This window comes from Falco cherrug, chromosome 3 (genome assembly GCF_023634085.1).
Source record: "Falco cherrug isolate bFalChe1 chromosome 3, bFalChe1.pri, whole genome shotgun sequence".
NCBI classification, from domain to species: Eukaryota; Metazoa; Chordata; class Aves; order Falconiformes; family Falconidae; genus Falco; species Falco cherrug.
Genome location: NC_073699.1, coordinates 88,561,262 through 88,584,166, shown reverse-complemented (window position 1 = coordinate 88,584,166; position 22,905 = coordinate 88,561,262). Strand labels below are relative to the sequence as shown.

The 22,905-nt window shown below is 39.3% G+C and overlaps 1 protein-coding gene across 10 annotated transcripts in view; it reads right to left on the bottom strand.

The window, feature by feature from the left end:
• Positions 1–22,905, bottom strand: part of PTK2 (protein tyrosine kinase 2) — a 223,860-nt gene that overhangs the window by 14,757 nt on the left and 186,198 nt on the right. For 9 of the 10 annotated variants that reach the window (XM_055703764.1, XM_055703765.1, XM_027809156.2 and 6 more), the window contains 7 exons: positions 21,512–21,612; positions 20,131–20,220; positions 18,587–18,791; positions 12,049–12,160; positions 9,099–9,185; positions 7,817–7,954; positions 6,090–6,221 (listed from right to left, as the gene is read on the bottom strand). In XM_055703764.1, coding sequence (XP_055559739.1) covers positions 6,090–6,221; positions 7,817–7,954; positions 9,099–9,185; positions 12,049–12,160; positions 18,587–18,791; positions 20,131–20,220; positions 21,512–21,612 — 865 coding nt within the window. Of the gene's footprint in view, positions 1–6,089; positions 6,222–7,816; positions 7,955–9,098; positions 9,186–12,048; positions 12,161–18,586; positions 18,792–20,130; positions 20,221–21,511; positions 21,613–22,905 lie in introns of those variants that run through there. The other variant, XM_055703767.1, reaches the window with a different exon arrangement.

Sequence of the window (22,905 nt, the reverse complement as noted above, 5' to 3'; positions counted from 1 at the left end):
GAAATACCAAACATGCTTTTGCATCCAATAACTAGTAAGAGGCCAAATTGCATTTCTAGTGACTTGACTGTGTTCTAATAAACTCTTAACTCCTGTTTTAGTGAATGACACTCTGATTTATTGATTTGTGTAGCTGTGGAAATTCCAAAAGATAACTATTTTACAGTGAGTTATGACTAAACTCCCATTGTATTTTTAAATATTATTTACCAGCAATTCTCATGCTTCTACAGCAGTAAGAGCTTTGATTTTAGCCCCTCATGTTGGCATTACATTGCGATGCGTTGCTGGATTTTTAATCCTGATATTTTTCAGGTGTGTTTAATACAACATTCCCTAGGTCAAAAATAAGCCTCACACCCAAACTGACCCATTCTGTTGTTTACACCCCATTTCAGAGCCCCACAGCACACCATTCTATCTTTCCAGTACCTGCTACAGCCCTATACCTCCACCAGGGTTGATATAGGGTACTGGCCATACCAGAGAGCTTCTTGGCTGGATGGGGAACGATCCTTTCTGAAAGGCAGCTAAAGGGGCTGGAACGTGGGTGGTGGGTGCTGAGGTGCTCGGCACGCCTGCGTTTTTATGGAGAACATTTCTGGCAGTTGCTGGGACATAAATGTATTGAGGATATAGACACACCAGGGAGATGAGCTGGAGGGGGGAAAACCCTCAAGACATCTACTTGGTTGCGAAGCTCTGAAGTTGAACATCACGAATAAGAGTGAATCCCTGCAAAGGCCCTCCTTAACACTCTTGTGCAGTGTACGACTGTTTCAGAACACGAAGCCCTTGGGAAATTAGAGATTTAGGGTTTCAGCTTTATCTGAAAAAGTTGTAACTTGTGAGTATATTTTCCAAGCCTTGAGCCTAAACAGTGATTGACTATGATGACAAATTATCATCAAATGTGTTTCATACTCATAGTATGGTGCGACTTCTGAAGCATACAAACGTTAGTGCTCTAAAATTTTATTTTTTCAGTGAAAGTGCCAACTGTACTAAACTAAAATGCAAGTTTAAGCAAAGCCTTTTCTACTTACTATTCTATTCATTAGACACATATTTAAGATTTAACACATTTAACAACGTATGTATGTCATTAAAATCCTGCAGAAAATCAGAATCTTTCAAAAGCAAATTAATTTTTTCCTAATAAACAGTCTATCTGAAATCTTTGGAAATGTCAAGAGGACTTTTCAGACAGGATGCATATGTTGACAAACTGGAACATAATGCATTTTTTCCCCAGTATTTCTGGTTACTCACTAATAAAAGAACGTTTAAGTCTCAGCATTCTCAGGCCATGCCAAATTGTAATGCCTTGGTGGGATTTTCTCAGGCTAAAAGTTAAGATCTTATTTTAGCAACAGTTCACATCAATTATATTTGATTTGCAGTTCTCAGTGTCAAAATAGGACAAAACCACAACTATGTGGGAATTTCAGAAAAAAACCCCAAACCCAAACATGATAAGGGAACTATGCAAGTTATTTCTTCTTAACCTGTTAATCACAGGAAAGGACTATAAATTTCTTAACACAACACTCTTCTGTCTGCTGAGGAGTTACGAAAAGGCATGCATATATATGTCTTTATAGGATTAAAACCAATGCCATATAACATCAACGCAGCCACAAAGAATGGCTCAAACGGGAAAGTAAATATAAATGAGGCTGCAGGTAACTAAACAGCCCCCAAAGAAGAAAAGCGTTCTGCAAAACGTTCAGGGACAGTTAAAGGCAGTGCCAGAAGTTACAGCATTAAGATCAGTAACTTCACTTTACTGCTGAACTAAGAGGGTCACCTTGAAAAGACACAAATGACAGTTTCTTTCCCACAACTTCTGCAAAGTAAACTAGCTAGCTACCAGTTCAGTAGGCTCTCTCATGGCATCACTACACCACTGGTTTCCTGTCTGTGATTACAGGCGATTCTCCTTGTGAGTCAAACTCTGCATTAAAATACAGAAGGTATACTTTCTCCTAAAACCAATTTAAACCCCAAAAATATCAGTGTAGTTTTTGGCAGTTCCAGACTTTTGTCAAAACCTACAAATAAAAGCGTGCTCAGGGAGGGGCCTTTAAAATTATTTCAACTCAATGAATTCATTGATTTGCTTTTAAATTAATTCTACACATAGGAAGTCAGGGCTGGAAGATTAACATACATCTACTGTGGCCCTCATGGAGTAATTTGATTCGTAGGAGCTGATTTTCTGTGTGCACAAATACTGTAAAGGAAAGGCAGCATACATGCCAGACTGCAGGGTAACGGGGCCAAACCTTTTTGGTTACAGTGAGCTGCAGACATCAGCAGTTGAGAGGCCATTTGCGATTGTGGAGTGCTGCTTTCGGGGATGGAGGTTGTTTGGCTTCTATATGCTATGCACTACGTACATATAAAATCTTGAATAACCTTCATCAGTTTTATTTTTTTTGGGTGGAAATACCCGTATGATCCAAAAACAACTCAGCAGGAAGTGCAGAATGAGAACTTTATGAATTTGTTGTAATACTGCCCATGTGACTGAAGCCAGCTTCATAGGTTATAAATGAAAAGTCCACAAGACTGTATCACCTAAAAACTCCTCACAGAGAAGGCCAAAACAGACTTCCACTTGTTTGACATAATATGTTTGTACTGCAGCCATTTCACCCCTCCACCTGCATATGCCCTGGACAGAGACTGTCTTCTGTAGTTACCTGTACCAACCCTTAAGTGCAGTAATGCTTTCTCTTTGCTTCAGCCTCGTCAAAAATAATTAAGATATTTCTGTCTTCCTTCTTGGAGATGCTGATATCTGAAGCACTTTTATCAAAAGAGCATGAAAGCCCGTAAGTTTAATCAGTACCCATTAAAGCTACCAGACTGGTGTGCAACATCCCCACTCTAGCGGAGGTGCGAGGCAGTGTCAGTCCTGGGAAAAAAATGTCCCCTGAAATCACCCCCCCCACACTTCTCTTCGCATCTCGCAATGACTGTATTTGGTACCATTCAAGACTAAACACTTCTCTACCTTTTGGGTTTTATGCTACAGATTTATTTTCATTCAGTTGCTTCCCATGAAGGGAGATGCGTTTGTTGCCTCTTTTTACAGCAGAATTTCAGAATTCTGGATTCTGTTAAGGCTGCAGCTTGCAAACACAATTTCTGTCTCCTTTCAAGTATTGACTAGTCACGTGTTCTCAAAGGACCAGTTTCAGGCAAACTGCTTACACAGATAACAACCTCTCTGATGACTGGTAAATTTCCATTTCAATGCCATTGCAATTTAATTCTTCATCTGGGGTGTCTCTTCTAGCAAACACAGCGTAAGTGCTGTTTATATGTGTACTAACACGCTTTGAGTTGTATTTTTCCCCTGTAGAAGCAGCAATAAATTTCAGGTCATGAGCAAGTTGCTGTTACTCTGGGGAAAGATGAATTGTACCAACAGAAACCTCACTGAGGATTTTTCTTCTCAGTGCAGCGTGTTACATGAAATGATTTGCAGTTGTTCCCCTGTGAGTCCAGTTCCCAGAAGCAAAAGCGAGATATAGTGTAGGAGTCTAAAGACTGTGTAAATAGAGCTGCTTTTGAAAGGAGCCAGTTTAAACTGAGAACACTACGCTGTTGGGTTACAGAAGTTAAAAATTAAAATCTGGCTCTACTCTCTCTATTGTTCTCTGTGCTTAAAAGGAAAAATACTCTTCTGAAACCTGCCTACAGCAGGCAAGGAAGAGCCAGACTTCAGCAAAACATTTTATCGAAATCTAAATAAAGGTTAGTGCAGAAAGGTGTCTCAAAGCAAGCGAGAGATGACATCCATTTGGAGAATTAAGTTGGAGAATTAAGCTGCTTCTCCTCCCTAAATCACCTGGAGGGAAATTAGAGAAGGCCCTTCTCCCAGGAGAAATAATGGCTCTAGTCACTTACTAGAGGACATGGGCCAAGGAGTGTGTGTGTGTGTAATATATGGCTTGCTGCTACACTGGGCCAGTGTTTGGACTCTCATGTATGAATTGGGGATTTCCTTCATCTGCAAGGCCACCAAGAGTGACTCCCCACACTCTTCAACCATCTTGATTTCTTCAGGGCTAAATCCAGAAAACCACATACTTGTTCCAAGACACACCCATATCTATAAACTGAGGATTCCTCTGACATACATCCTGCCACAGGTTCAAATGTACCCTCTGTGGCCATCATTAGCTTGTTTAGCTTTGGGCACAGAATATAAATCTGTAACAGGCATTCCAAAGCCTGTACAGTAAAAATGTTGGTGCGGAAAGAAAAAACTGAGGTCTCTTATGGATTCTAATTCTTCATTTTGGCCATTTAAGTTCATACTTGCTTCCACTCAAAACTCTTTCTCTGTTTTTTGCCTTTTTAAACCTCTAACGGTTTACATCAACCAAATCCAGCTCTGGCATAGGGCTGTATAGCTGCTCGCAAGTTCACAAGTGCTAGCAGTCCTTCGGGTAGGGGTGGCAATAGACTGTCTCCTCGCAATAAAAACTAACACATAATGAAAACATGGTAATTCTTTTCCAAGCATATGCCAAGACTGTATTACAGATCAAAAGAACAATCAGCAAGTCTCTCCTCAAAGAGCAATTCAGGGGACAGTAAACATCCTAATGGTCCAGAGGCTGAGTCCAAAGACAGCAACAAACACTACAAATAATTATCGTCTATTCTGCAGAAAAAGTCAGAAAGCTCAGGAAGGTCAGAAAGTTTTCTCCAGAAAGTTCCCACACAATCTACTGCCACCTGAGATCACAATGCCTCATTCTCCATAAGCATATTAATTCTTCAAAAAGTTCTTGACCATCTTGAAAGTTTTAATGGACAATGGGATCTTTTTGACCTCCTGGGGCTGTGAAAGTCAAAAATGACTGGTTCCACTGAAGACTGGAAAAGCTCATGCCTGAATTAGGGAAGAAATTTTCCTTTCCCCTCCCTCTCTTCAGCTTGTAATAAATTGGACAAAGCAATCTGGGTACAGTGGTTTCTCTACTCTCATCCAATGGTGAACCGCAAATTCCCAAGTGCATTTACAAGGAAACCCGCCAAAAGCAAGCTCCAGCATCCTTTAATCCAAAGTAACATCTTAACTCTGGTACAATCTGGATCTTGGCAAGAGCATGTACTGGACATGGAGGCATCTACCAGTAGCTCTCAAGAGCCAGTAGAGATTTATCCTACCTTGGTTGTCTTCACAGCCAACAACCTATGGTACCTGCATTTATACAGGCATGTTTTTTAACTATGTACAACATAAAAGGCTTCCAAACAAAATCTTTTAAATACACTGAAGACCAAACATGCGACTGATGTTGTCACAACCCATACCACACCACTGTGATTATCTACCTGTCAAGAGAGGCTCATGCCCCCATGGGCTTCCCAGCATGAGCCTATATAGAGAAATAGGCTACACTACCATCTTCTGCTGCATCTGCAGCCATCAGTCTCAAGTAGGAGAATTTTAAGGCAGAACTTGAATTTTGTCAACTGGGAAGCCAGTGTTGAACTAAAAGCCATACACCAGTGGCACTGACAACAAGAAAACATGGCACTGCAAAGAAACCGCAACAGAAGATCCCATGACCAATGCATTTCCTCCTCCTCCTGGTGACATTCAGAGCTTCTTCCCCACCTTGCAGAGCCTGCTCATAAATTTTCTTCCCACTAACATGTCTCATTATTCCTCCAGTGCAAGACTGCTCACAGCTCTTACTACAGTCAAGGTTCTTAGATGGCTGATGGTTATCCCTTTTTTAGGGGTAGATTATGCACAGATCCATCTCCTTAAGAACAAACAGGCAATCTGGAGATTGACACAGAATTATACCCTCAACTTCCCACACATAAATACTCAGCTGGATAAAATGAGAGATTCCCTAAAAACCACAGCTGTTCAAGGTATTTGAAACACAGGACTTGCTAGCCGAACACTTCATTTAAAAACTGCTTCCAAACCTACATTTTGGTAGTGACTCCTGTATTCAGTAAATACTCTCTTTTCACAAAAGTGACCAAGCTGCAATAAAGAGAAAAGTCAGAATGAATTAAAGAAGCACTATGAAACAAAGTCTTACCAGGAACCGTTCCTCTTTTTCAAGCCAGCGCTGATCTTCTTCCATCTCTTGTTGTTGTCGTATCAACCTCTCCTCCATAAGATGTGTGGGTAGAACCTGGCCCATTCCTCGTATGTCCAAAGTGCCTGTATCCTACAAACCAGAGTGAGTTTATTCCATCTTACAACTTAGAATTTGTATAAACAGATGCAAGAAATTATGGATTGTAGAACAGATTTTAAAAAGCCCGAACGCTCAACAGCAGTCAAGCAGGGTTCCTTAAACGCCTTATAAACTGAAGCAGACCATCAGAAGAAACTCTTTCCAACTACATTTTATCTGCCTTGCTTCTAATCACTGGAACCAAAAAGATTTGAAAAATTCTGACTGTTTTTCAGTAATGTTGTCACTTCATATATTGCACTTCATTTAAGTTGGACAACAAAAACAAAAATTTTGTTTTCTTGGCCTTGCGCAATAACGTAAACTATCCAGTTGTTAAAAGCTGCACGACACGTTTTTCACTCAAAACAAATCTGCTTTTCAGTTTTATCTGACGCTTGCAAAACATGTCACAAAAGACATTTTAAATGGATTTTTGAACAAGTCTTTATGCATGTCTTAAGCTTACAATACTCCATATACCGTATCCCAATGCTGTCTGGAAATCATTAACAAGTAGCGTATAAATTCCACATTTCTAAAAAAGCCAGGGGGAGTTTGGTTACAAACTTCACTGAGATTGTTTTTAGGCAACCAACTTCCCAAGCTTTTGTGAACTTTGGCTGTAACTTATTACAAAGACGTGCAAAGCATTCATATGTTTCCACCAACACGTTTTTCAAGTATGACATAGTTAGACTAAGTTGTTTCTAGAATCAATAATCTACAGGGATGTTGAACTACTTGGGACTACAACCCTCAAGTATGTACTGTGTGAACAACTGCATGGCAGCAATGGCAGAATATAGAGCCAGATCAACCAAGAGAAAGTACAGGCAAATTGAAGACTTGGACACCTATCTGCTTGCCTGTATTTAATGGTTATTACTTAAATGTTTATCAGAGACACAGGGAATAGAGCGTTGGTTAGAAAGGAAACAGATCTAAGAAGCTGCACAAAGTGAATCTTTGTGGGAGGGTAAAATGGAATGCAAAAAGTATAAAATACTGGAGGAGAACAGAAAAAAAACAAACCCGGAAGGTTAAAGGGGGAATTAATTTGATGTTCCTTGCAGCAGCTCTGTGCAAGCTGAAAAGCACCTAACAGGAATACAACTGAAGAACAGTTCTGTAGACCATTTCATCTTCTGTTCGGGCTAAGTTCCGAGGAAGCCTCAGATACTTTAGCTATACTGGGTATCTCCCAACAAAGGGGCATTTTTAAACAGTAAGGATACTATAGATTTTTACAATAATGTTCCCATCTCTACTAAGAGCAGTAAGTTTCAGTAAAGCCTTCTTTTAGCAAACACAGAATATTTGCTATGACTCACTTAAGATAATAAGTAACAATAACCTCATCAAGTATTTGCATAAAGATTACACTTTATGCCCAGTCTCACACAGGATGATTTGTTTCAAATAGAACAGAATTCAGTCATGACTCCCACCCCACTGCAGTAAGGCAATTTAAAAACCACCAGAGAAACATTTAGTTCTCCAAAAATAATCTCCAGATGTACCTAAATAATACAAAAGTGTATTTACTGTAAGAGCGCAACAACAGATGTGTCAGTTCACAATACCTCCATGTTTGGCTGCCACACTGGTATTTCCTGAGGCCGATGGTTCCAGGAATCTGCTTGATCCAAGAGAGCAGCCTGCCCAGGATAAATGCTGCCTGCCATGGCTGGTATCCCATGAGAACCAGGGTAGCCAGACACCTTTGGGGAGGGGGGGGAGAAAAACTTTATATTGAATAAGACCTACGCTTCCCCATAATTAATCGCTTCCCCCCTGCCCTCCTCAAGGAAGCAAATATGACAGCACAGAAATTACTAAGTTCAAGCAGTCACTGGGAGGGAGGAGGGGCAGCAACATCAGAAGGGGGAAGCTGAGCCAAAATATGACACAAACCCTCTTTTTTCAGTCTTTGAGGATGCCTATCATAACTGTTTGAGGATAACTGTAAGTATTTGAGGATGCTTATTAAAACAGCAGCATGAGAAAGTGTTTTAACCTCTGCAGTCAAGAAGATCAAAGTCCTCTTGTGAACAGAAATGAATCTGTTGACATATTTGTAAGGGCTACACATGCAGAGCTTGTACTAAAGTTAACAGGAGCCTGCAAACACTGCCTACAGAGCCATATAAAAATGTACCCCTAGTGTATGTTACAAGCGTAAGTCTTGAGTGACAGGATGTAATTAGTGTGCTTAGCCGCATGGCCTGAGAACTTCTCCACAGGAAAATCGAAGCAGCTTTAATGAGTCTGAAGTGCTGATGAAAACAATGAAAACCTCCCACCCTCCACGAAAAGAAAATCTCGACCTAGACTGCTGTATATGGCTGTAGCTTTCAACAAACCCAAGAACGCTTGAAGTACTTTCATAACAAAGTTTTGTTTTGAATTTCTTCAGGAGTGTTAGGAAGAAAAGCAAAACTTGTGAGTATATGAAGCGGTAGATCTGAAGGCGGCTATCAGCCAAGGGAAAATAATAATGTTTCAGAGAAACATCAGGGAGCAGAGTATCAATAAGCCCAAGGAAAGTCCACCAGTTAATGCCATTTTAAAAGTCAACTAATTTCGTAGCTTAACACAACTGTTAATAGGAACACCACATTCCTTCAATAAATACGACAATGTCTGATGTGTTTTGTTGCAGTTTTAGGAATTTGAGCACCGTATCAGGTATGAAACTATTTGCCATCTGGAGTAAACCTACCAGGCTCGGTTCAGGGGTTGTTCTGATGTAACCCAAAACCTATTTAACAGAACTGAATGAAAATAAACCACACAAGATGTGAATCAATTCCACCAGCTGCAACTGCGTTATAAACCCAAAATGCACAGTGTTAAATGTAATACCTGATAATGATTTGGCTGTACCATATGCTGTGGACTCGGATAAAACCCTTCACTGGATCTCGGACTGGGGTAACCAGGTCTACTGGGCTGTAAATATAAAGGAATTTTTAGAGATTTTAGAAACAGAAAACTGAAACCAAAAAATTACTCTTCATTGAGACAAACATTTACAGGTGGTGCATCACAAAAGCAAGCTCAAAAAACTTCCTCTGAAATAAATACTCTAATCTGACTAACATTTTTTGTAAACAACTAAAATTAAATTTTCCTCCATTTCTGCTTGGAAATGGATGCAGCTGAATTGTTTGCTAGGTATGCCCATAAATAACACTTGCTGTGTGAATTCTTTGTGTGTATTTAATTGCTTGCACTAAATGATCTGCTTTGTGCCATTTAAAGAGGACATCAGCTAAGAACGTAATTCTTAAGTGATGTTTCCAGGTGCAAATATAGCATTGGGTCTGAGTTCACAATCTGCAGTACATAAAGCTTTGGTATTAATTTGTTGCTTTTGTGACCATTCCCAAAAGCAAATTCTTTTGCTTCAGACAGAACGCAAAACAAACTGGTTTGTTTAGCATGAATATTTCCATGTGTTATTCCAAGGACTAAAGTTGTGATAATTAACTTCTGTGTAAGCAACTGCCTCAACAGGGAAGGTGCCTTTGATCATATTCTGAACTCCATGATCGCTTCATTGTCCATGCTTGGTTTTGCAGCCATTGCCAGCCAAGAAAAAACAAGACAGAACTAGCTCCTGTTAAAGAGGACAGCTAAAGAACAGCTATCAAGAGTCTTTATCTGACTACCTTGCTTTACTCCTTCAGGAGAAAGGCAATCCTTTACAGGTAAACAAACAAGATTATAATCACAGGAACACATGAGAAAAGTCACCTGCACTTCAGACAGCACTATTATTAAAAAACTGCATGAAAAAGAGCCTGGTTTTCTGCACACATTGAACAAATCACCCTTTTGCCAGAACAGGTATAGAAATTTCACACTACTGAAAGAAGTAATGTTGGAAAATGTTGCTTAGAACAACATACTTTTATCTTCAAAGCATAAGTGTTCTGTTATTTTGGTATTAATGCTCCAGAAGTGTGTGTGTGTATATATATATGTTGGGTTTTTTTTTAATGAGTAGCAGTGCTGTTGGGTGTTTAAGGAGAAAAATTAACCAAAGAGGGAAAAAAACCTCCAAACCTCATGATTCTGCAAATGGGCTCTTTCAGTCTCCTGGCAGTTAAAGGCATTACTTTGAGATTGCAGAATTTTATGAAAAATGTCTTTATCATTCTGTACTAGGATATTTTCTTAGGTTTCTAATGGAAATCACTTGGGAGACCAGTAATTTCTTAGTACAAATGGTGATTATTTGAGAATTATTGAATTAGTTGAGAATGTGTAGGAGTTTAAGGCTATAAATAAAATGGCATTTAAGACCTATAAAGACCTGAAACTTTTATAATGAATTATTGGAAGAAAAAAAATCAAGCTGTCACTATTAAAGAATTAGATAATAACCTAAGAGATACGTAAAATCTCATCTCTACAAAATTCAATCTGTTCAAATGTCATTAGTATGCACATCAATATTTTAAACACAAATACCGTATAAAAACACCTAACCAAGAACTACATCACATATACAGGGAGGACATACCGACCCCCTCAAAAAAGATACGCAGCGGTAGAATGAATTTAATCTTAATAACTCTTTTGTCAAGTGTTTCAGTTTATACATCACACCCAATGCTCTAACGATAATAATTTCTAATATTATGTAGCTCATACATTACATTAGTAAAAGGCACTTATTCTGTTTGAATTAACTCCAAAACTTCAAGACTAAACAAATTCTTCAAACAAGATTGTAATGATTAAGTAGCATATTGTTGCAGTTTATGCAGTTTGTCTGCTTCTGTAACTCGGAATATTCTCTGCTTGTATATACACCAAATCCTGCCAGTTAATCTCAGATGGCTAAACAGGTTGATGGATTGTTTGCTGGTTTTAACTCTGAAATGAAAGCAACAACTCCACTGCCCATATTTCTTGGTTGCCATAAAGCTATCAAAACGCAGAACCAAGCTTGGAAATCTATCAGGCAACAAGCTGGGTATGGGGAAACAAAACAGAATAAAAATAAGTTGCCTTCCTATGAGTGCTGGGGGATGTGTGCAGCAGAAGGTGCCACACGAATACTACTGAAATCATTATCAGCACCAGAGCTTGCATATACAGCTACAGGAATTCATCACAAACTGATCAGGATGCAGATAATATTCCACATTACAGTGGTGACTGCAGATGAAATTCTTCAAAATACAGGCTTGATCCTTCAAAGTGCAAAATAACTCCAACGAGAAGCAAACAAGTTACTGAGAGAAGAGAGTGCTCAGCAACTGGGGAGATCAGAATACCACAGCTGCAGAACACATCAGCGACATCCAAACGGGACAGGCATGTAATGAAACGAAATTTAAGTGTAAATTAAATCACATAAGGTCCTTGGAAGCAAATCTCTATTTTTTTTGTCTAGAATAAGGAAAATGCCATTATTTGATTTCTATCCTTTCACTAACGTGTTATAAATAAACTTCTTGCTGGTCGGTGGACTCACTAGCTAATGTTTCATAGGAGTGCTACAAGAGAAGAAAAAAGAAAAGGCCAGGATACAATTTTGTGGCAACTATGGCAGTCTTTTACAAGTTAAACAAGTAGAAACAGGAAATCATTAGTGCATTATTATAGCGTGTATCAGTTCTAATAACAGTTCAAGTATAGCTGGGTCATTTCAGGCAAGTATTAGCAGGATGATGATAAATTTGACCAGAATGCCGCTGTTTGAACAAACCCGTCAAAGAAGGCTTTGAAGAAATAAAATGGAATAAAAAGAGGGGTTTTATTTATTTTTTAAACCCACATAATTTGCAGTCTTAGATACCTTGGGAGGAGCTTCATCTGATCCTCCTGAGTCCCAGGATACAGTGACTTGTCGCCTGGATTCCATTCTCATTCGTTCTTCTTGCTGCAGCTTCTCTTCTTCCAGTATTGTACTAAAAAAAATGCATTATATTTAAGTAAAACTCTAGTTCAATGTCTGACAAACCTCCCCCCAAAGCTCTCACTTTTTCAGACTAATGAACACTATTCAACAAAGTGACTGAGCACTGAAACACAAACTTATTTTACTTATATTGTATATTGGTTAGGTTTCTGAAAATCAGTATCGGGAAGAAATACTTCTGTAGGATTACCAGCGTGCTTTTAACAACAGAAGCAGCACCAAGTTTTTAGAAAGCTGTGGCTGATCTTGCACAATTTTTTTTTTGCATGTTAACAGTCCTTTTGATGTGTAATTACAGAGAGAAATCCTCAAAGACAATAAATCAAGCGCTTACTTGCATGAAAACTTACTGTTCACAAGAAAATACTACACTGAACTGCCGCAAAGGTTCAAAACAAACTGAGTATGTTCTTTACTGAAGCCCAACAGAGCTTCAGATCACTGGGATTTGTTTTCTTTTTTAAACAAAGCAGTCAACAAACATTTTAAAGACTAGTCTTCAACTCTTATATTTTAGCCTAACCAGGAACACATTCAGCAAACTAATTTAGCAAAACAGAAATATCTGACAGTATTCACTCAGCTTCTAAACATTCAGGTCAAAAGGCTATATTTTCAACAAAGTACAAGACAGTAGTAAAACTAGTTTGCTACTTACCACTGTTCTGACTATTAAAGAGACTGTTTGAAGTTCAACGTGATACTGCTGCCCCCACAGCAGCCTCCTCCCAGTTCTGCTATGTGGATTATTAATGTTGGATATTTGCCATTTGAAAAATACTCAGAATGAAGCTTTGAAATAGGGAGCTGCAAAGTCGTTGAAGCTGCACGCTACATGAATAGTCTGGAGATGTGAGTAGGGCAGATCATTTACATATTGCTATCCCCAGTGTAAAGATAATCCTGTAAAGGAGCTATTCCAGTTTCTTTATCACTCCCGTTTCCAGAAACAAAGCTAGGTTCTGAGTTTATAATCTCCTGTTCAGTCTTCTAAATAGCCACCCAGAATTACTCATGCAGGGGATGAGATCAACTACAGCAATCTATTCTAATCTTGGAACTTTGTTGCTTATTTCAAGAATAAATTCCTGCTTGGTTAGAGATGAGAGCTGTGCTTTTCCTTACTCAGCCACCAAAAAAATCTATGCCACTTCTAAAAAGCAGAGAAGTCATCTCGTCTCACTGCAGCTAAACCAAGTTTGTAAGTATTGCTGCAATTTCCATCCATCATTACTGAAGTAACACAAGAATGTGGAATGAAAACAAAATCAGTCAAGTTATTTGCAAAAGTCATCCTGATACAACTACCATGGAAACACAGCTACAGCCCAATGCAGGGAAGTAAAAAGAGAAAATCTTTCTATTATACCTCCCTCTTCTTTCAGAATAAGGAAAATGAGGTTATTTCCTACTTGAATCCATGAAAAACTAGCAAAAGCGCACAGCTTTACAGCTAGGTCACACTTCAGATATTCGGCGAGCATTTTTATATAGCCTGAAAAATCAGCTGACATGCATCCGCAGCCATGAACCATGATAATGACCTTTCAAGAAATACCTCTGAATTTTAAAAAAGCACAACAAATCAAGACAAAAAGAAATCCATCCAGCCATTACATGAATAAAATACAGATTTTTTAACAGAGTTGTTGATACAGTAGTTGCTCTACTCCGAGCAGAAGAATGGAACAGGAGTCGGCTAAAAGCAGCCGACTAAATTTAGAGATGGCTTATTGACAATTTGGGGCCATGCGTATAATTTGGAACAGCACAGCCCTGTTTTTCCACAAGGAATGAAACACCAATACCTATCTGCCTTGCCATCAAAGCCATTTTATCTGTGGTGTCACAGTATTCAATACAATACCATTAACTTAAATCATATCACTGGACATGACGAATTTCTACTGAAATGGCTTGTTTTTTGTAACATAGGCTCAGATGTTTGCCTTAGAACTCTAATTCACCCCACTCTGCTCTTTCATCACCTGGGTCATCAGCGGTCCTTTCCCCAGCAACCCAGCAGCCTGGTCAAAGCCCGATCGCTGTAGTGGAATTTGTACTTGGATGCCCTTGAGTATTGCCAATGAGAATATAAAATAGAAATGCCTCAGAGAAGCATTACTTGAAAAAACACAGAAAATATAAATGACTCACAGAAACGTCTTTGTTTTTGCAAAGGGAAGACCAATCCATAGACAGAGTAAAAGCATGCCAAGAGATATTTTTGACCTTTTCCCAGTGCAGCTGCTCAAGCACTCTGAATACTTTATTAGAATTTGCAGAAGGTCAGGGAAGTCAGATCTAGGCATATTTTCCCAAACTGCATGTATTTTTAGCAGCACAGAGGAGCAAGCAGAGAAGTATTTCTATTCATATGATTCCCCCAGCAAATCTTGAGGTAGTACAGACAAACTTAACTCATCTTCTTGGCTAGGTTAAGTTGATGAAAAATCTTGACCATTAACAGTTTGCAAAATTGATAAACTAACTGAAATTTACTGAAATTGGCCCGTGACAATGGAAACGAAACATTTACTGGGAGCTTCAGTGTACGAATATCTGAAATACTAAAATGTATCCTTACACTTCAAAAGGCACAGCAATAGCAGTGTTTGCTGCCGTGGTGAATGGGAACCTACAATAAGTGCTGACCACGATCAAGCAGCCTTTTTTTCCTCTCAGTGGTCTCCAGGCAGCAGAAATGCAAAGCTGGATGCTGATGAACATATTTTTGCATACTGCTCTAATTTAAAAGCACTTTCATATGGATCACAGATTATTCCTAATGGTCACTGTCAAAGAGCAAAAGGCTAATGAAGCATTTTGCAGCCTTGATCACCTATCTCAAGTATGTGATAAGCTATTTTTTTGGCAGGATGCCACAAAAGGAGAGGACTCAAACTGCTCCCCACTCTTACCACTTTTGTTTCTTTTATTTACAAGCAACATTTTAGGACCTACATCAAATGCTCAAGTCCAGTTCTCATCAGTTAATTATGTCACTGTTCTAACAAAAACAGACTTTAAAAGCATGAATCAGTCTTTTCTTTCTTTCTTTTTATTTTTTCCCCATTCTTTTTAGAGCTGTACTTCACATGCTCTGCAGTGCTAGGATACTACTGGGGTCACCCACTCTGTTAAAACCTCTGCTGCTTCACCAGTGACCAACAGAAGGCCAGTGACACTTATCACAGCAGTGATACAACTGCTGATTACTTTGCTATTTTTAGGAGAAAGGGTTACTGCTAGGTGCTTTAAACAGAATTCATTCAATGATGCTGTGAAAATGTCATTCAATTACATTAATTTGAAAGCTCAAAATTAAAATCCAACTTAACCTCCAATGCAAACCCCCCTCTGTTTTAACAGAATTACCAACCAAAAGGACATTCAGGGCACCACAACTTGTAAGCGCAGCCTGGGACCTGATTTACATGAAAGCCTGTGAGTACACTGGGGCTATCTTAGCAATACAGGCTTGCAGCATATGGAACATAGCACTGAATAAATTAAATTTATTACGTGCATGCATAAGATAGCGTATGGTTATAGTGAGTGTGCAATTATAGTATAGTAAGTGTATGGTTACAGGAAGTGGCTAGAAGTTGTTCTGAAGAGAAATGCTGTAAAAGTGATATTGTATGATCTGGGTACATTGGTTCACTTTGCAAAGGCCCTTTTGTATTAATTACTACATAATGCAAGACTAAAAGTCTCTTCTACACAAAGTCAGCAAGGCAACCTGATTAAAATATCCCACATTCTAATTTTGGCCCAGTCAGTAACAGAACTGCAGGAGTAGAAAGGTAGCACCTCACACCCAGACTTAATCTCGCTTTTACATACAATTTGTGCAAAGCAGATGTACCAGGAAATGGGAAAAACATCAAATAATAAACAGAGAACACATGAAACGCTTATGTTCCCATCAGTGCTATTTCAGATGCAGAAAAGATATTTTTTTTCCCCAAAGCCATTGACTTTTTCTCATTAAAACAGAGAGGAACGTTGCGGTACTGTATCATTGACTTCAAGCAAACAACTAGTCTGCTCTCAGCTTGAAAAGACAACCCTGGACAGGATCCAGAACGAGCAGCAGCAACACCACACAGAAAAGGCCACCAGGGAAATGGCTTGTTTTTGCAAGTTCATGGGAATTTGAGTTTTGAAACACAATCTTTTCTAGCTGCCTGAGATTGCCTCATCATAAGGGAACTGGCAACCTTTCCAGCAAGAGGCTGCCTCTGTCTGCAAGCAGCGCAAAGAAGCCCTAAGGACAACTGTGCTGCCTAACTTCCAGGAGACAAAGGTCACCAGCCTGGTGTGGCAGAAGACTGCTTTTGTGAGAAGAGAGTAAAAACTGGCTTTTAGGGCTGCTGTGGCGCCAGGAGAGAGGCTGCCCTCTAAACTATCAAATCTCCTAGCATGAATAAAGGAGCAAAAATCCCACCTCCCTCGGTGCATTTTTCATCTAGCATCAGAGAATCATTTAGGTTGGAAGGGACTCCTGGAGGTCTCAAGTCCAGTCTCCTGGGAAAGCTGGACTCCATGCACAGCAAGGTCTGGTTGCTCAGAGCCTTTTCCAGTCAAGGTTCAAAAGTCTGCCAGCACGGAAATTCCTGAGTCTTTCTGGGTGACCTGTTTCAAAGCTTACCCACGCACACTAGGAAACACTTTAATTTGTAACCAAGGACAATCTGCCCTGCTGCATGTCATGAGTGTTGGTTCTCACCCTTTTTTCCGAGGAGAAGCAGGCTCTTGGGCACTGGCCTACCCTTTTTATATGGTGCTACCTTTCCACCAGATCTTTCACTTTTTTTTTTGCCCTTTCCCCCTCCTGTCTCATGCTGTTGTAATTCTTGCTGCCTTTGCTCTTTTTCTGAGTATAGCCCACATTTACTTCACCACCCACAAAACAATTACTTTTAGTCTGGATTTACTCATCCTTTTCCCTTGCTGGTGAGACGCCCTCCCTGCCCTGCCTGGGTTTACACACCATAGCCCTCTTCCTAGTCACATTTTTAGGGCTTCATCTTCCTCTGTGCCAGCCACCTGTAAGTTACCAGTACAATCTGACAGCAAATTAAAAAGAATCCTATTCTTCCAGAGCCAAAAAAAAAAAAAAAAAAAAAAGCAAGCACATGGCCAATTTCCACCTATTACGCAAATCACACAACTGTGTCTATCTTTTTCCTTGCAATCTCTACCCAGCCCTATGATTCCTTCCTTTGCGGTTAACTCCACACAGTCAATAGGATAACTTACTTGTGAGAAGAGCTGTTCTTCCTCTAGCTACGTCATTATTAGTCTACACTGCAGCTCCCAGAGTAACAGATGGTGGAACCATATGAAATGTTAAGAAATAGCAAAAAACTTAAAAGATAGCTAACTTATCCACACTGCACCTCTGAAACAGCATCATAATTATATTAAATCTGTCTCTTATTTTAGCTACCTATGAATCATCTTGTATCATGAACACCCAGTGACAGCACAAAATGATATTATGAAAACAAAACATGCCATAAAGCACACTTTGAAACAAGACATAAGATAAAACTGAATAATTTGGCAGCGAATTACAACAAATCCAAGAATGGATTTACAATGTACAATAACTACATATCGTTTAAAGCTTATATTGACTTAGGCAAAATGGATCAAAATCTCTCAAAACCACTCATAAAATCTCAAAGTTGGTCACACATATCAGATGTGTCTGCACAATATCCCAGTGACGTTTCGAAGTTTAAATACCACTCCCATTTATGGCTGGTGAAACAGAGATATGGACACTGGAATAAATTACTGCAAAATAAACTAGGGTGTGAATTTAAACTGGTATCAAAAGTGTGTGCTCAAATTTATTCCAAGGTATGTATAAGGTAGTCTATATCCTGGTTTACAACAGGTAAAAGAATCTCTAGTCAATAATGCCACATTTATTGCAGGCTCAGGCCAACTAGTGTGCTACGTATGTTATAAAAATAACTTTCAACAGCATTCACCTGATAGTTCATTCATCTAAGAAAGGATACATTTCTACCCCAAAACTGTCCTCTGCATTCTTTACTAGGTAATCACTCTAAGCTCTTTCTGCACCCCTCCCCAAAGATTGTAGCATACATAGCTAAAATTACAAGCAAACTGCAAATTGCTAATAAAATATGGAGTTTTTATTGGGAGAGAAAGGTGATTCATACTTCCAGTTATTCGAATTTATTACCTAGTCTAATTTTCTCCAACAGATAAGGTCCAGATTTCCAAAAGAGTAGCAACAACCTGGCCTTCTGAAGATAAAACTTAATACACTGTCTTGCATTTTCCACAGAAAGATAATACTGTAACAGAAGATACAGCGAAAATAAGTATTTCTGAACAAGGAAACGACCTTTCAGAAGTATAACCCTACCTGAGTTGTGCTTTAAGTTCAGTAAACCTGGGTCGTCTACTAGGGTCGTATGCCCAGCACTTGGTCATAAGGCTGTAGAGGGTAGGAGGGCAGTTTGGAGGCATTGGGAGCCGCTCACCGTTCTCAATTCGCCCAATCACATCATTGTTCTTCACTCCCTGGAAGGGCTTTACCCCATGCATTAGGATCTCCCACATACACACACCTGAGAAATACAGACAAAAAATTTTCTCCAGTGTAAGCAACCAACAAAACCTGTTAAAAAAGAAACAACCCCCAATTCTGTACAGCCTAACAGTGCAATTTCTTCGAAAACATACAGCTAGGGAATCAGTTTTGACTTACCAGCCAGCAGCAGAGATGAGTGATGTGCAGTAGGATTACACACCCAGTATCAACCTGAACTACTTATGAGGAAGCATGACCCACAGCTGGCTCATGGCAGCCTGGCTTCACGTGTAACTACCTTTTACCTTTTGTAAATCAGAATGGTTGCTCATATTCAAATCTACTTTTTTATGAGGTAGCATGAGTTGTGTTTGCTTTTCCCTTTGACTAGTTCTAACTGGCTTGTTTCGACACCTTGAGCGTATTTTCACTTTGAGGGTGTTTTAACACTGGCACTGATCCAAATTTTTTGTGCTCAAACTATGTAATAAAACAGTTTCTGTTGAAACTGTGTTAAAAGCACAAAGGGAAAAATGGTCTGTCAGCTTAGGATTGGCCAGAGTGTTCCATTGACTTCATTCTTCTAACTCTGACTGTACTAGAGCTTCCTTCAAACTATTAAACCTGCTAAAATTCACATACCCTTTACTTAAAAACATTCAAATGTTATTCTGTAAAAAGGGTGAACTCTTTCTTGACTGCCCTGCTCTTGTTTTAAGTCTCATCATCTTTGTTCCTTTACACAGCCTATCTTTGCACTGTCCAGATCAGCAGTCTGGACAAAGTCTGAGCACCAATGATCAGATTCATACACAAACTTGCATATTTAGGAGAAAAGGTCAAGGCTTCAGGACATTCCCATTTACCCTTATTTTACTCAGTTTCCGGTCATAATTCGTAAGCTAGCAGGAGACATGAAAGTCAAATTAAGTAAGAATCTAGCATTAAAGATCTGGAATAGGATATCACATAGGCTAATCTATGCTATAAGCAAGGAAATGGGCGTATCATCATAAAAGAAAAAGTGAGAATACAAAATAGAAACAGCAAGTAACAGTGGTATAACAGAAAGAAATCAGAGGGAAAAACAACAGTAAAAACATCACCTCATGACTATGACTTAATTTCCTCATACTTTCATTTCTGTCAGCTTCTCACTAGAGGCAAAAAGGCACATGTAACTTTAGGCTTACTGAGTAGAAAAAGGAAAGAAAAACACATAAATGGAAAATGTGCTGGAAGAAACCACATTTTCAGAATGTACAGTAAAAACAGTGCCAAGTATCTGGAAATTTTTCATGTACAGTAGTTAAAATGAAACATCGAACTTTTCTAACAGGACACTTAAGAAACCCCACCACTTAGTGTTCACTTACCAAACATCCACACATCACTAGCTGAGGTAAATCGTCGGAAGTTGATTGACTCTGGAGCCATCCATTTGATAGGTAATTTTCCTTTGGAAGCTACATGAAAGGCAAGACAAGGCAGGCTGTTATTCCTCCTGCTACTGAGCTCAAACAGATTTTGTTCTCGGTGAAGTAATTCATAAGCAAAACCCATCCCCAGTGAAGCACTTTATCAAACCTTGTGTTGCTGTCACTATCAAATATCACAAGAGATTTCTGTACTGTCTGACCAGCTCTGCTGGGAGCCCTCTATCTAGAAAGAAGAGCAGCACTTTCCTTAAGTATTCAGACTGACTGAGCTCCTTCAAGTTTTAAGTTAATTCTTATTTCGAGATGCAACTACTACAGTTAAGAAGGTACAGGCACCAGATCTCACACAGTCACAATATCACACCAAGGCAGTAGATGTTTTTATATGATTTATTAAAAAAGGGTAGGTTGTTTGGCCTTATATAAAGCAGAAAAAAGAATGAACAATAACAACAACAAAAAAAAATCCCTAAACCTCTTAATAAAGCCCCCGACAACAAACTCCAAAAGCACAAGAAGAAATGATCATCAAAATTATACCCCCTCTCTTCTCAGCAATTAAAATAATGATATGTAGCTCACAGTGATATGGGACAAATGAAATGAGGAAACATAATGGGAGTATAAGGGGACAGATATAGGATATTTTAAAACATACAATGAAACTAGAAAAATATTGAAAATTGTATTTATGAATACACGGTTTCATAATATACACCAGATCTGAAATGCTAGTTTGGTACCCTACATGCAATCTCTATTCTGCTTTATTTCCCATCTATCAGGCACTGCAGGACACCTCACAGCTGCTGGAGTCACAGAAGATCAGTATTCCATCCAAAATGCAGGGAAAAGTAAGCTTTAAAGACTTTTTTTGCACTGCATCTCCCTAGTCCACAGGCATCTGAAGTATGCAACGTATAAGGACAGCACAAACTCAAAATTTATCTGTAGGTAACCTTGAACTCATTTTAGGTTACCTGTGTTATGCCATGAATATTAACTCAAAAAGGCCTCATATGTGGGTAGTCTTCTAAAAATTACAAAGAAAGCACTATAAGCTTGTCCTAAAAAGCAGCATCTTACCTACATATGAATTTCCTACTTTTTGCAACTTAAATCAGACCTTGTGATTCTTCTTCTTAAGCACACCTGTAGGAATTTACTGCCATCTATTAAATTGTTGAATAGCTTGCCTTTTTATACAAATGAACCAGCTAGACTAAGTAAGCTGCTGAATTACTTTTGACAACAAACTCAGTATTTGTGAGAAGCAATTGTGTTCCAACTGCCCTGTGAGAAGGGTCTGGAGTATTACCTTTATAGTAAGTACTGTCCTCCATGTATCGGGATAAACCAAAGTCACCTAATTTCACACAGTCAGTGGCAGACACCAGCACATTTCTAGCAGCAATATCCCTGCCAAAGAGAGGAGACATTATTTCTAGTCATTTAAAACCATAAAGCGCTGAAATATAATTTGAAAACAATTATTAAACCCCAGAAGTAGCAGACTCCTTTGAAAGGACTGAATTATTTTTCACGTCATTGTTTGGGTGTGTCTGTACAGAAAAAGACAGTTATGTATTTGTCTACTGATGCTGAGAAGTTTGCAGAAATGCTGCAGTACAGTTGATCCTTGTAAGTAGTAACTGTTGTCTGAAAGTATAACTGTCAATGTAGTCATCAAAAGAAAAAGTTTTATTCTTCATCTATTTAAATATCTCAGGAGAACATTTTTTGTATGTTAGAACTGATGGAAAGAAGAAAATTTGCCTCCTGACCCTGCAAAGAAGGAACTGGTTTAAGATCTCAGTCCTGTAAGAGGCTTCCTAACAAGGAGAGCTCAGGTTTTAGTGACACCACAGGGATTACAAAAAGACTTAGGCATTTTTCTCTTGAAGTTTCTGAGGTGAGACAACCTGCCTTATTACGTGTCTGTTGATTCTGGATTTCAGCAGGCTTGACTAAGTATAGACAAATTTAACTTTGAGCACCAAACTAAACGAACTGCCCATTACAGGACAGTATGAGTAAGCTGTATCATAGAATCACAGAATGGTTTGGGGTGGAAGGGACATTAAAGATCATCTAGTACCAAACCCCTGCCACAGGCAAGGACACCTTCCACGAGACCAGGTTGCTCAAAGCCCCATCCAGCCTGGGCTTGAACACTGCCAGGGATGGGGCATCCACAGCTTCTCTGGGCAGTTCTTTTGAAATTTTATTCCTTGAGTTAAAAAAAACAGCTACTTGGCCAAAATCATAGAATTGCTTAGGCTGGATCATGGAGTCCAACCACTAACCTAACACTTTCTGTTTTCAATACTTCCAGGGATGGTGACTCAACTGCTTCCCTGGGAAGCCTGTTCCAATGCTTGATAACCCTTTTGGTGAAGAAATTTTCCCTAATATACAGTCTAAACCTCCCCTGGCACAACTTGAGGCCGTTTCCTCTTGTCCTATCACTTGCTACCTGGGAGAAGAGACCAACAGCCTCCTGCCTACAGCTTCCTGTCAGGGAGCTGTAGAGAGCCATAAGGTCTCCCCTGAGCCTCCTTTTCTCCAGGCTAAACAGCCCCAGGTCCCTCAGCCGCTCCTCACAAGACTTGTGCTCCAGACCCTTCACCAGCTTCACTGCCCTGCTCTGGACACGCTCCAGCACCTCAATGTCTTTCTTGAAGTGAGGGGCCCAAAACTGAACACAGTGTT